This window comes from Microcebus murinus, chromosome 28 (assembly GCF_040939455.1).
Source record: "Microcebus murinus isolate Inina chromosome 28, M.murinus_Inina_mat1.0, whole genome shotgun sequence".
NCBI classification, from domain to species: domain Eukaryota; kingdom Metazoa; phylum Chordata; class Mammalia; order Primates; family Cheirogaleidae; genus Microcebus; species Microcebus murinus.
The window spans coordinates 10,897,931-10,911,385 of record NC_134131.1 but is presented as its reverse complement, the minus strand read 5'-3'; the positions used below and the strand labels follow the sequence as shown (position 1 = coordinate 10,911,385).

General features: G+C 42.8%; 2 protein-coding genes across 4 annotated transcripts in view; both read left to right on the top strand.

Moving 5' to 3' along the window:
- Window positions 1–13,455, top strand: part of SUMF1 (sulfatase modifying factor 1) — a 103,301-nt gene that overhangs the window by 19,335 nt on the left and 70,511 nt on the right. The window lies entirely within an intron of this gene.
- LOC105860211 (ADP/ATP translocase 2) lies at window positions 523–11,565 on the top strand. The gene has a single exon (XM_012744765.3). The coding sequence runs from the start codon at window positions 2,932–2,934 to the stop codon at window positions 3,286–3,288; it is 357 nt and encodes a 118-aa protein (XP_012600219.2). The 5' UTR covers window positions 523–2,931; the 3' UTR covers window positions 3,289–11,565.

Here is a 13,455-nt window from a genome sequence, read left to right as displayed (position 1 = left end):
GCCACCTTGCTCAGGCTATAGTAACTAGTTAACACATAATGATACTGTTTATTTTCATGGCGTTATTTTAAAATGTCGCATTCTATTTATGACAGCTTACACTTGTGAGATAAATTTTCCTTTTTTTCAAATAACTTTTTTTGTAAAATAAAACACAAATACAGGAAAATTACACCATGCAAATATATAGGTTATTGGTTATCTTAAGGCAAACACGCTTGTACCGGTCACCCAGGTCAGGAATTAGAGTTTTTCTGCCTACCCCAGCAGCCCCATCTGTGTGCCACATCCTGATCACCACCCCTGTCCCTAAATTAGCCAGTCCTTGCATTTCTTTTCTTTTCTTTTTTTTTTTTTTTTTGAGACAGAGTCTCGCTTTGTTGCCCAGGCTAGAGTGAGTGTCATGACGTCAGCCTGGCTCACAGCAACCTCACACTCCTGGGCTCAAGCAATCCTGCTGCCTCAGCCTCCCGAGTACCTGGGACTACAGGCATGCGCCACCATGCCCGGCTAATTTTTTCTATATATATTAGTTGGCCAATTAATTTCTTTCTTTTTTTTTTTTTTCTCATTTCCTGCCTCAGCCAAATTTCTTTCTATTTATAGTAGAGATGGGGTTCGCTCTTGCTCAGGCTGGTCTTGAACTCCTGACCTCGAGCAATCCTCCAGCCTCGGCCTCCCAGAGTGCTAGGATTACAGGCGTGAGCCACCGCGCCCGGACCCTTGTATTTCTTCATAATATTATCACCTAGTTGTATATCCCAAGTATAACCTTGTCCATTTAAAGGAAATTTGTGTCTTCTAAGACTCTTGTAATCTAAAGATCTCCCACTTCCCCTCCTCCCCACACTTTTTACCACCAACAATTTGTCTGTTGAAGAATCCAGGGCATTTAGCCTGGAGCCTTTCCCACAGTCTGAATTTTGCTGATTGCCCTGTTCACCTGCAGTTCACCTGCTCTCTGTGTTTCCTGCAGATTGGTAGCTGGATCCCCGGGCCTGATCAGACTCACGTTTGAACCCTATGGCAAGACATCAGACAGTGGTGTGTTCTTTCACCACGAGGCACTTGACGTCTGCTTCTTCGTCTTTTTGTGGTGTTAGTTGCTGTTGGTGCTCAGTTGCCTAAAATCCACGAATTCATTGCGGGCTGTAAAATGGTGTTAATCTAATGGTTCTTTTTCATGTATCAATGGAGATACCTTTGTAATCAGATAGTTCCCTCCATCTGCTATTTTGTTAAGCATTGGTACAGGTCATATAGCTCCTTCTTAGTTGTATTCATGTAGTAGTACAAATACGGCCTCCTGTCTGCTGAGATTTCTTCTACTTCTTTTCTTTTTTTCTTTCTTGTCCCTCTCTTTCAGAAGTTTGATTTTTGTCCCTGAGTTTTCTCCTTGGGGTGGGGCTTTTGGGAGGGAACCCTGGCAGGTTGGTTTGAGGAATTCATGGGGCAAGACTGCTCCAGCCCCCGCACACTTCCTTACTGTGGGCCATTACATTCATTCGCTGGAATGAGCAAAATTCCTTCCAGTTGTAGCTGCTGTTCTCAGACTGTCCTTCCATGCTTTCCAGTGGTACCTGTTGGCTCTTTTGGGATTTTCCGTTTTGCAGATCTGATTCCTTGTTGCTTTCTCCTGCTCAACCACAGATACCATGCAGGTGTATGGCTGTTGGCAGTTTTTCCTCACCAGTTTGTATTATGGCTTTGATGAAGATGCCTTGTCACATGGATTTGTTGTGCCTGTTGTTCTTGGGTTTTGCATATTGCTATCTAGTAGATCTGTTTGGTTTCATACGTAGATTTGGAGAGACTCAAAAACTATGTCGATGCTGCTGCCATCTTAGCTAGTTTCCTTTTTATGTAATGTTTTGAGGTGAAATGTTGAGCTGGCGTTCAGACTTTGCTTGTTAAGAATATCTTTTTTTTTTTTTTTTTTTTACTTTATTTTATTTTTAGCTTGGCACTTTCTAAACTGTTAACAGTTTAAGGAAACAAATTCCTGAATAGGTGTCCTTTATAGAAGAGAGGAATAAGCTATTTTGAGAAGTTCTTTTCAACTGAAAGTCAATTTCAGTGAAGGATCAGTATTACCAAGTGGGTTTTTTTTATTGTTTTTGTTTTGTTTTTGGAACTCTGTTTCCCAGGCCTGAGTGCCATGGCCCGATCATAGCTCATTTTGACCTCAAAATCCTGGGCTCAAGTGATCCTCATGCCTTCCTGAGTAGCTGGCACTACAGGTGTGCACCACTATGCCTCACTAATTTTTTAAAAAAATTTTTGTAGAGAGGTTCTTGCTATGGTTGTTCAAGCTGTTTTTGAACTCTTGGCCTCAAATGATCCTCCCTCCTTGACCTCCCAAAGTGCTGGGATTATAGATATGAGCCACTGCCCCCAGCCCCAAGTGTCTTTTTTCCCCTCTTTGCTAAAAAGCAATTTCCAGTCACACCTGCCCAAGTGGTGCTGCGTGCTTTGCTATTTGGATGATGTGGGCTGCGACAGAAGGCAAAGACGAATGCAGTCTGACCCTCTGTTATTTAATCACAACCGGGTGAAGACTCTAAACTAGAAAAAGAACCATCAGTAAGGATGCGATTCAGTTATCTGAGTGTACACAGGCTGTAATGAGAAATACCTTGAGGCCCAGCAAAATTCTAAGGTCACACCCCGAAAATAATTTTTAGAAAAGCTTTAGTAAGCTAAGTATAGTGTAAAGCAGAATCACCAAGGGAAATTATCAAATCTTCTATCTTAAGCAGAGCTTTTAACAACTGTCTCAGCAAACACTAAGATCAAGCAGAAGGAAAAAATTAGTAAGGATATACAAAATTTGCACAGCAAAATTAACCACCTTCCCCACAGCTGTGGAGTCAAAGCCGGTTCCGGGCTCAGTGTTGTCCCGCAGTCGTGTGCCTCCTCTTTTGCTTCAACATGACAGATGCCGCTGTGTCCTTCCTCAAGGACTTCCTGGCTGGTGGAGTGGCCGTGGCCATCTCCAAGACCGCAGTAGCGCCCATCGAGCGGGTCAAGCTGCTGCTGCAGGTGCAGCATGCCAGCCAGCAAATCACTGCAGATAAGCAGTACAAGGGCGTTATGGACTGCGTGGTCCGTGTCCCCAAGGAGCAGGGAGTCCTGTCCTTCTGGCGTGGTAACCTGGCCAGTGTCATCAGATACTTCCCCACCCAGGCTCTCAACTTTGCCTTCAAAGATAAATACAAGCAGATCTTCCTGGGTGGTGTGGACAAGAGGACCCGGTTTTGGCGCTACTTTGCAGGGAATCTGGCATGAGGTGGTGCCGCTGGGGCCACGTCCTCGTGCTTTGTGTACCCTCTTGGTTTTGCCCGTACCCGTCTAGCAGCTGATGTGGGTAAAGCCGGAGCTGAAAGGGAATTCAGAGGCCTCGGCGACTGCCTGGTTAAGATCTACAAATCTGATGGGATCAGGGGCCTGTACCAAGGCTTTGACGTGTCTGTGCAGGGTATTATCATCTACCGTGCGGCCTACTTTGGTATCGGTGACTCTGCAAAGGGAATGCTCCCAGATCCCAAGAATACTCACATCATTGTCAGTTGGATGATCGCACAGTCTGTCACTGCTGTTGCTGGGTTGACTTCCTACCTGTTTGACACTGTTCGTCGCTGTATGATGATGCAGTCAGGGCACAAAGGAACTGACGTCATGTACACGGGCAGGGTTGACTGCTGGAGGAAGATTGCTCGTGATGCAGGAGGCAAAGCTTTTTTCAAGAGTGCATGGTCCAATGTTCTCAGAGGCATGGGTGGTGCTTTTGTGCTTGTCTTGTATGACGAAATCAAGAAGTACACATAAGTTAGTTATTTCCTAGCTTCTCCCTGTGAACAGGCATGTTGTATTATATAACATATCTTGATCATTCTTGACAGACTCGTGGCTGTCTATTTATCAATGGCAACTATTTACTGGTTGAAAATGGGAAACAGTAATATTCATCTGACCAGTTTTCTCTTAAAGCCATTCCCATGATCATGATGGGACTCAATTATATTTTTTATTTCAGTCACTCCTGATGAATAACAAATTTGAAGAAATAAAAACATCTGAAATGTAAAAAAAAATTAACCACCTTTCTATAATGGATATGTGTGGAATATCACGCCCAAGTAATAGAAAAGGTATATTCTTTTCAAATATACATGCTACATTTATGAAAGTCGACCCCTGGTAGGTGCTAACGCCAGGCAAGTTTTAGTACATAGGAAAAATAAAGTAGCTCAGAAGACATGCACGATGGATAGATACTCAGCATCATTTTGGATGTTTGAACTTTTTACTTTTCTGGTAGCTTAACCAACACTTCCTTGAAAATGTCAATTTAGCTTTAAGAAATTTTATCTTTTACATGATTACCAAGACTTTTTTCCACCCCAAACTGATTTTGGGTGCTTGTTTATTTGGAGAAGGCATACGTAAAAGACCAAAGCCTCTCAATCAGAGAGATCTGGTTTTGAATCTTAGCTCTGCTATTTATCAGCTGATTTTGGGGAAAGCCACTGAAATTCTTTGCTATCCTTTTTTTGACCTCTTAAGTTTGATACTTAGTGTAAAATATTTGAGTCTTCTTTGTTAACGTAAGCATTTTAGTCTGCAGATTTCTAAAGTGGCCACTTTATTTCCGTAAGTGTTGAGGTCGTTTTGTAATTATTTCTAAATATTTTCTAATGTCCATTATTAGCTATTAATCCATACATGCTTTAGAAGTTTTTACTTTTTAACTTGCAGTTATTTTGTTATCATTTTGGTACTGATTTCTAACCTGATGGGACTGTTGTGATATTGGTCCATAACATTTGTGGAGGCTAGCCCTAGCACCTACTGGGGGTCGACTTCCGTGAATACAGCATGTATATTTGAAAAGAATATTCCTTTTCTATTACTTGGGTGCAGTATTCCACACATATCCATTATAGAAAGGTTGTTCATTTTGCTGTGCAAATTTTTTATGTCCTTACTAATTTTTCCCTTCTGCTTGGTCTTAGTAATTGCTGAATGAGTTGTTAAAAATCTCTATTTAAGGTGGGAGATTTGATAATTTCCCTTAGTGACTCTGTCAGTCTTTATATATTTTAAAGCTATGCTCTTACGTGTGTGTAAGTTTAGAAGTGGCTCTTCCTGAGATGGAAAATTACTAATAGGAAACAGTAGGGGTAAGGAGGAAATCTGGCTAAACTGGCCTAACAGGATTCTTGTTGAAGGCAGGCCAGGGTGATCAGATATCTCCCGGGGATGGGAGACATTGAAGATTGTGGTCAGGTTTCAAAGGTGACCACACGTTTGAGGGTAGGAGATTCTGGCAAACTGACTTAGCAGGGTTCTTGCTGTAATTGAACAGGGTAGAGACGAACACTGAAACCCCAAAGTCAGGGCCTAGTTGAGAAGAGAGTTCAGAGGAGCCTGACTAGGGTTTGGTCGAGGAGAGAATCTGTCCTTAATGAGGCACATCTCTCATTTTAATCTGTATGCTTTTGTGAGATGTGGTTTTTTGTTTTTGTTTTGTTTTTTTAGCTCTTATAGCTATGAAAACTAAATGTTGAAATACTTCTATTGAGAAAAAAAGTTTTTATGCTATTTATAAAATAAAATAATTAAAACAGTAAAAAAGAAATATGTCTTCTCATTGAATTGAATATTTTATCATTATATAGGAATCTTCTTTTACTTTGATAATGATTTTTTTTTTTTTTTGAGAGTCTTTGTCACCCTGGCTAGAGTGCAGTGGCATCGTCATAGTTCACTGCAACCTCAAACTTCTGGGCTCAAGTGATCCTCCTACCTCAGCCTCCCAAGTACCTGGGACTACAGGCATGCGCCATTGCACCTGGCTAATTTTTCTATTTTTAGTAGAGACCAGGGTCTTTCTTTTGCTCAGGCTGGTCTCAAACTCCTGAGCTCAAGCGATCCTCCCTCCTTGGCCTCCCAGAGTGCTAGGATTATATGCATGAGCCAACGGTGCCCAGCCTAATTTTGCCTCATTATTGAAAGATATTATCACCAAGTAAAAATTTTAGGTTGGCAGTTGTTTTCTTTTAGCACACTAAAGGCATTATTTCACTTCCTCTGCTTTTTATTATTGCCATTAAGAAGTCAGCCATTAGTCAATATTGCTGTTTTTTTGCAGGTGATCTGGCTCTGGTTGATTTAAGATACTCTCCTGTCTTTGTTATGTGAGTGTTGATTTCTTGTATTTATCCTGCTTGAGTTTCATTGGGTTTTGTGTATCTGTACACTTTCATCTACTGCTTTAGTTCCCCAAGTAAAAATACATAGAAAAAATAAGCCGGGCATGGTGGCGCATGCCTGTAGTCCCAGCTACTCGGGAGGCTGAGGCAGGAGGATCGCTTGAGCCCAGGAGTCTGAGGTTGCTGTGAGCGAGGCTGATGCCACGGCACTCACTCTAGCCTGGGCAACAAAGTGAGACTCTGTCTCAAAAAAAAAAAATTATGCAATAATTATTCAAAACGAATAAGCCTATGTGAAACCCACGCTTGTCCTGGAGTGCCCAGGTGATATGAAATGACAAATTGAGAAGAGCGTTAGGAAGGACAGTGGCAGGGAGCTGTGGTGGAGAGTTGGGGAGGTGGACGGAAAGCTAGAGTTGTTGATCCGGGGAGGCCTGGGTGAGGAAGAGGCACTTGGGGGGGACCCTGTCCATGAGGAAGAACTCATCTTGGGGACGCACAGGGTAAAGCATCTGGCACAGGGCCTGCCGCGTCCGTGAGCTCTCCCTGCCTCCCCTCAGCCTGGCGTTGTCAAAAGCCACACTTCCTCTAGGAAGCCCGTCTGGAACACCATCCTGCCACCCCACATTCCGGATTTAGATGCTCTCCATCTGTTCTTTGTTCTCGTGGCTTCTTGTGTCTTCCTTTCCTATCGTTCCTCTCACTCACAATGCTGAGTATTCGTGCCAGTGTTTCTCGAATGCTCTTGCCTTCACTCGCTGGGTTCTGTGAGGCGGTGGGAATGCCCCCGTGTTATTCGCCACCAAATCCTCAGCACGATGTCTGCCTTTTAATAATTACTTAAGAAATATTTGTCAGAAAATGAAAGAATGCTATCCGAGTAGCATCCATTGGTGCATTTCGTTTCTGAAAGCGGCAGGGCCCAGAGCTGGTGTGACCGTCTCAGGTTGTACAGTCAGCTTTTGCTTGGCAAGAGAACGCTGACCGGGTCACCAGGGTTGAGGTGGGTTCACGGTGACCGAGTTATTCGGGAAGGGCATTCCAGGGCCAGCTGATTGGCAGGATAAGAAGGTAACACTGTCTTTTGTGTCTTTTTTTGAAAAGAGTAGTTGTTCGCCTGGCCTAGGGATCAGCATGTGGCATGAGCTCAGGAAGCAAAGCACGATAACCCTGAAAGGTGAGGAGCCAGTGGAACAGGATGGCAGGTCACAGGTTATTTCTTCTAACCTGCTGCTGATCAGAACGAGTGTGTGAGGCATGCTGCGGGCCCAGAGGTTCAGGTTTGGAACCTCTGTTTAAGCTGTACTTACATTTCTTTTCAGGTCACAGGTCTTTTGAGGCCTAACTTGGATTAAGAAATAAAAATGATTCTGACATTCCCCCTGTCCCCGAAATGTCGGGGTTTGTATCACCAGCCTCCGTGGAGAAACGAACGTAGGCTGTTGAGTAGATAGTCATGCCCAGCAACGTCCAGCTACTAAGAGAAACTTAGGCAGAAATTAGAACACAGAATGGAACTTTCAAAATTATATGGCACTAGCACTCTGGGAGGCTGAGGCGGGCGGATTGCTCAAGGTCAGGAGTTCCAAACCAGCCTGAGCAAGAACGAGACCCCGTCTCTACTATAAATAGAAAGAAATTAATTGGCCAACTAATATATATAGAAAAAATTAGCCGGGCATGGTGGTGCATGCCTGTAGTACCTGCTACTCGAGAGGCTGAAGCAGGAGGATTGCTTGAGCCCAGGAGTTGGAGGTTGCTGTGAGCGAGGCTGACGCCACGGCACTCACTCTAGCCTGGGCAACACAGTGAGACTCTGTCTCAAAAAAAAAAAAAAAAATTAAATGGCAAAGAACCTTCCTCTTACAGATGAGGCAGCTATGGCCCAGGGAGGGGAAACGGCTTGCCTCATTTCTCTCTGAGCCGAGAGTGGAACCCATTAGTGCCTAAAAGCCAGTCTGTTACCTTTCCCACTACAGACCTCTGCTTAAAACCCCTAAGCCAGGAGTTGACTGTGTCTCTCTGCACAAAAGGATATCCCACTGGAAGACTATTTAAAATTGATATTTATCCAGAAGAGGGTCACCCAAGATAGGGAGGGGTTTGGAAATTATGCAGACATAGGGAACAGGTGACTTTATTCATTAAACGAATGTGTATCCAGTATGCACTATGAGCCAGGCAGTGTGCTAAGTGCTGTGGATCCAACAGAGAACCACAGTTGAGTCCTCATTCTCTTGGAGGTTACAACTCTGGGAGGCACGGAGTATAAACGAATCCACTTGTAACGGATCATGATGATGGCTGGTGATTAAAATAAAACAGAATAATGGGTCAGACAGTAATTGGGGTGCAGTGTGGTTGGGCTCTTTTGCCTCTTTTATTTGGGGGGGTCAGTGACACCTGAGCTGAACCCTAAACCGTGAGCAGGGCCAGTGTGACCAGTAATGGGGGAGCGATGAGCAGATGGCCCTGGGGGGTTGTGATGTGGGCTGAGAGTGAGGCTGGAGAAGCTGGCAGGGGTAGATCATGTAGAGCCTTGGGGGGCCTCAGAGGGGTTGGGGTTTCATCTGAAGTCAGAAGATGGCAGTTAGAAGCCATTGGATCTAAGGAACATTCTCAAGAGACCACTCTGGGCCTCCCTGTGGAGTTTTGCCATAGTCCCGGTGAGAGATGATGGGTCCGGGGAGCGGGAGCTGGGTGGGAAGAGCAGAGGGGCTAAGCAGGGGCCTGATGCTGGGAAGCACATCTGGGAGCACAGGGGGGAAGGAAAGAGAAGAATCAGGTATGACTTGAGTTTTCCACTTGAGATGAGAGAGGCTGAGGGCAGGTTGGATAAATTACTGAACCTAAGAACACTAAGAGGCGAATGGGTTATGGTTACTCTGCAAACGTCTGGAAGGTGATGAAAAGGGAATTCGATATTTCTTTGGAGCCTAAGCAAGGTCTCCAGGAGACAGATTTCAGGTTAGCCACAGATCAGGACCTCCTTGTTAGAATGATGTGAACATGACAGGGACTGCCTAGGAAGAAGTGACGTCTGTCACCCAGCTTGTTGAAGCTGGGACTGTGGGACCATCTGTTGGTAGTGACCATATATATATACTTCATTGTCCAAGTCAGGACACATTTGGGAGTGAAATGGCATGCTCCTAATTATGCTTAGATAACAGGTGTAATCTAGACCCCTGCTTGCATTGGGGCCAGTATTCGTCCACCCTTATTCTCACTCACCCTAGAGACACTGTGGAGCGGATGCTTTGGGGACAGGCTGAAACCAGGTGACCTCTTGGCATCCCTCCAGATCTAAGGTTGTGAAGATCCTTGGTACATTTTATTTAACAAGAAATACTGATGCCCAGCTTTTGTGGGTTAGGTCAAGTCCACCTGTAGTACAGGTGGCCTCTGGTGTGGAGTGTCCCTCCCGTCCCCGCCCTGCCTTACTTGTTCCTCTGCCTTGCTTGCGGGAAGCATCTGCAGAGCTCGACTTTGGCTGGGTGCTCCTTCTTGGGTCCCATAGCTCACCGAGCTTCTCGTTAAGCACAGGCTTGAAATCATCTGCTTACTAACTGCCTTCACGTCTGGATTATGTACTTTGCTTCTGCGTCCCCAGGGCCTAGCGCAGGGCTGGCATAGAACAGATGCCCATCAAATGTTTGTTGAATGAATGAATGGCATCATGAATCCATTCTGTCGATTTCTAATAACGTACCAATACCCACATATACATACCTATCTATTGAGTGCTTGTTATGCTAAATTCTCACAGCAAGCCTAGTAGATAAATTCTTAGTATACTAATTTTACTGATTGAGGAAACTGAGGCATAGAGAGGAAACGTAACTTGCCCAACCAACATCAGGTGGTTAATCGTGTAGTAGGAGGGCCAGGATTGATGCCTAGAACTCTTAACCACTGGGCTCAAGTGCCTGTCCCTTTCCTCATGACTTACCATACACTGTATCTGCAGTTGGAAGATTCTGAGAAGTTTTGCAATTAAAAACAAGTTTAACTTTGACTAACCCAGTGCTTTTTGGCTACCGTGACTGCTTTGATGGTGGGACCTTTTTTTCATACTTACCAACATGTTGTGGGAGGCCTAGCAAGCAGCCTTTGGAACATGCTTGAACAGTGGAAGGAGTTATGAATCGAAAACCTGCAACCATGGGTTCTTTTCCTGGCTCTGTCCCTATCTGCCACTTTTCGTGGCTTATTTTTCCATCCGCAAAATGAGGGAGTTTCAATAGACAGGTTAGCAGATCCTTCCCACCTTTAAAGCCCTGCGGTGGTGCAAGCACGCACATCCTGAGCACGCAGCAGTATTGGGAAAACACTGACCACCTGAGAGTCAGAGGCAGCTTTCCACTCTTCTGCCGAGCACATGTTTGCTTTTACCAGCTCTCGCAAGACTTTGCGAGATACCCAGTATTGTTGTAATAAACACATGCAGACGTTTCCTGCCCCTTGTTCCCCCTTCATCACTGTCCACTGGTGCAGTGTCCGGCTGCAGGATGGTGAAATGGGACGTGCCAGGCTGGCAGCCTGAGGAATTTAGCTCTGCGGAGTGTTCAGAATTTGTTCTGTGCTCTTGGCAGCCCTACCTGAGATTGGCAGGTACGGTACCAGCCTCTCATTTGAAGGGGCAGCAGTGGAGCCATGATGTTATTTGTCCCTCTGCAGGTGCCTGTCTCTGACCACGGGCAGGAAGTAGATGGACTCAGGCTGAGAGCCTGGGCTGCCTTTGCAACAAGAGTCCCTGTCCTTTTTTATGTGATGCCCTATGGGGTGAGGATGTTCTTCTTTTTCTTCTCTTTAACATATAATAGGTGGGATTATCCATATTGTGGTTTACCTCTAAAACAACCTGTGTGGGAGAATGTGCCTTTCTTAGAATACCTTTTCTGTGTTCTGTCTTCTATTTTGATCACTCTTTTCTGAAGCTTCCGAACTTGTAAGACATGAAACAGTAGTACAGAAGCAATCAGATGGCATTCTGACTTTTTGTAATTTCCCTGATTTATGCATTGGAAAAGATCTATAAGTAAGCCACTAGTAATTTGAGGAACCTAAATGAAGTCTCCTTGTAAAGAGTTGTAATAAATACCTTCATCTTGGGTGTCATGATTTATTTGTATACTCAGTCCTGTTTCAAGAGCGGAACTACCCACACCATCTGTGAATGTTGTAGATTTGTTTAAATGATGATTTTTAGCAAAAGCTATGAAGACACGCTCTTAGGTATAATGATACCACTTCTGGAAATTCAGCATAAGCAAAAAACACAAATGAAGATCTTTGAAGATGTTCACTGTGTTATCTATTATAGCAAAAAAAAAAAAAAAAGCAACAACAGATGAACTTAAATATAACCTGAATGCTTCAGTGTTAGGAAGTTAGTAAATTATGGTACATGGGCATGACAAAAATATTTTGCAGCCACTAAAAATGATCATTGTAAAGTTCAGATTAAAATGTAGGAAAATATTTAATAAAGTAGTAAAAACAATCAATATAATCAATATAAATTTGGAAAAACTGTAAAAGTGTATGCTTATTGGTAAAACTGAAAGGTAAATATAAAAATGAAATTTGTAGTAGAATGGTGAATGTAAGTGAATGTAAAAACATTTACTTAATATTGCTTACTTTTGTTTTTTAATGTAAAATTGTCTCAGCTCTGTTAAAAGAAAAAAGTTAGGAAATCTGAAAAAAAATATGTTCACTGTTGATAATGCAGACATTAAAAATGGTAGAAAAAAGAATATTAAATATAACTCATAATCTTACCACTCAGAAATAACCATTGCAGACATTTTAACATACTACTACTATTTTCTTGGTATGTGTGTAAGGGTGCGTGTGTTTATGTGTTTCTATATATTGATATATTTTTAAGTGGATTTGTACAAACATTTTATAACCGGCTTTTTTTCACTTTCAGTAAAGGGTGAACATTTATTCAAATGATCACATCGTTTTCTGTACATAATTTTTAATGAATACTTTCCTTTGGGTATAAAATAAGTGATTCAACTAGTATCCTTGCTGAGTGTGCACGTGGTGTAGGCTTTTGCTGAGTATTGTCACATTGCCTTCCAGATAGGTCATACCAATTCGCACTGTCACATATTTGTCCAACAAAGTGAAAAATTATTTTTAAACAATAAAAAGTATTTTTCTTTTATTTCTATTTTTTAAATGCCCCAAATCAACTCCCCCGCCCCCCACATAATTATGCAGGTCTCAGCTGACTTGTAAAGGTTCTTTGAGCCCAGAGATTCCTTGGGCCATTCTTTGCAAGTCATTTACAGTGATTGACTGTGCATTGAGTTTCCACTCCTTTCTTAAGGACTTGAAATGTTTCAAGTATACTGATTGTGTGTCTTGGGAATGCAGTGTATTATAGATGAGGAATTGCATTAAGAACTGAAGCAAACAGTATTGAAAAATTTCAGGTCTTCCTTCAATTTCATAAATATTTGTACCTTATTTGAAGAACCATGCATTTTTTTCTTCCATGTTGTCTATTAAGTTGTCAAGGTACCTCATTTAGGATTTAATTTGAAATAAACTGTCAAACTTGACTACCTATTTTGATGTTGAATTTGTTTTTACCCTTTATTCAAGCCTTGTTCTCTAACCTTCCACACTTGTATTGGGTGCTGAAGAAAGATTTTTTTTTACTTACTGTGTGCTCTTCGTTCCATTTAATTCCTTCAGCTGCTAAATTCTCCTCCGGTTTTATTTATACTTCATGAATTTGAACAGATCTGCAATTTCTCATTGTTCACTGATGCCAGTTGAAAAATGCTCCCAGGCTGTTTTTATAGGGGTAACTGTCATGTTTATACTGCGTTTCAAGAAACGTCCATCTTTTTAATTTGCTTGTCTAAATGCATTTAATTTTTAAGAGAGCAGTTGTAAAGTTGTGAACTTGACATCTTTACACTTGAATGTGCATAATTACACAGTGCTCTTTTTCCTGTGCCGATTTTATTCTGGGCTGTGTATGTATCAGAAGCATAATTTACCACCTCTGGCGAGAATAAAGGCACCTTTGCTATCTTCCCCTTTCCTTTGCTTCAAGCTGTTACTACAAGTCTGGTCATGTCCCCAGGGAGAGGGGGAATGATGTTTTTGCTCCGCAAAGCCCGTTTCTCAAGAGGACCTCAGTAGGCACATGGATCCTATTTACCTTGTAATCGGTCGCTGGCTGGCTGGCTGGCGGGTACAGCTGTTT

What these genes read in the sequence shown, in the direction of transcription:
- LOC105860211 (XM_012744765.3), top strand. Translation starts at nt 2,932, where the DNA reads ATGACAGATGCCGCTGTGTCCTTCCTCAAGGACTTCCTGGCTGGTGGA.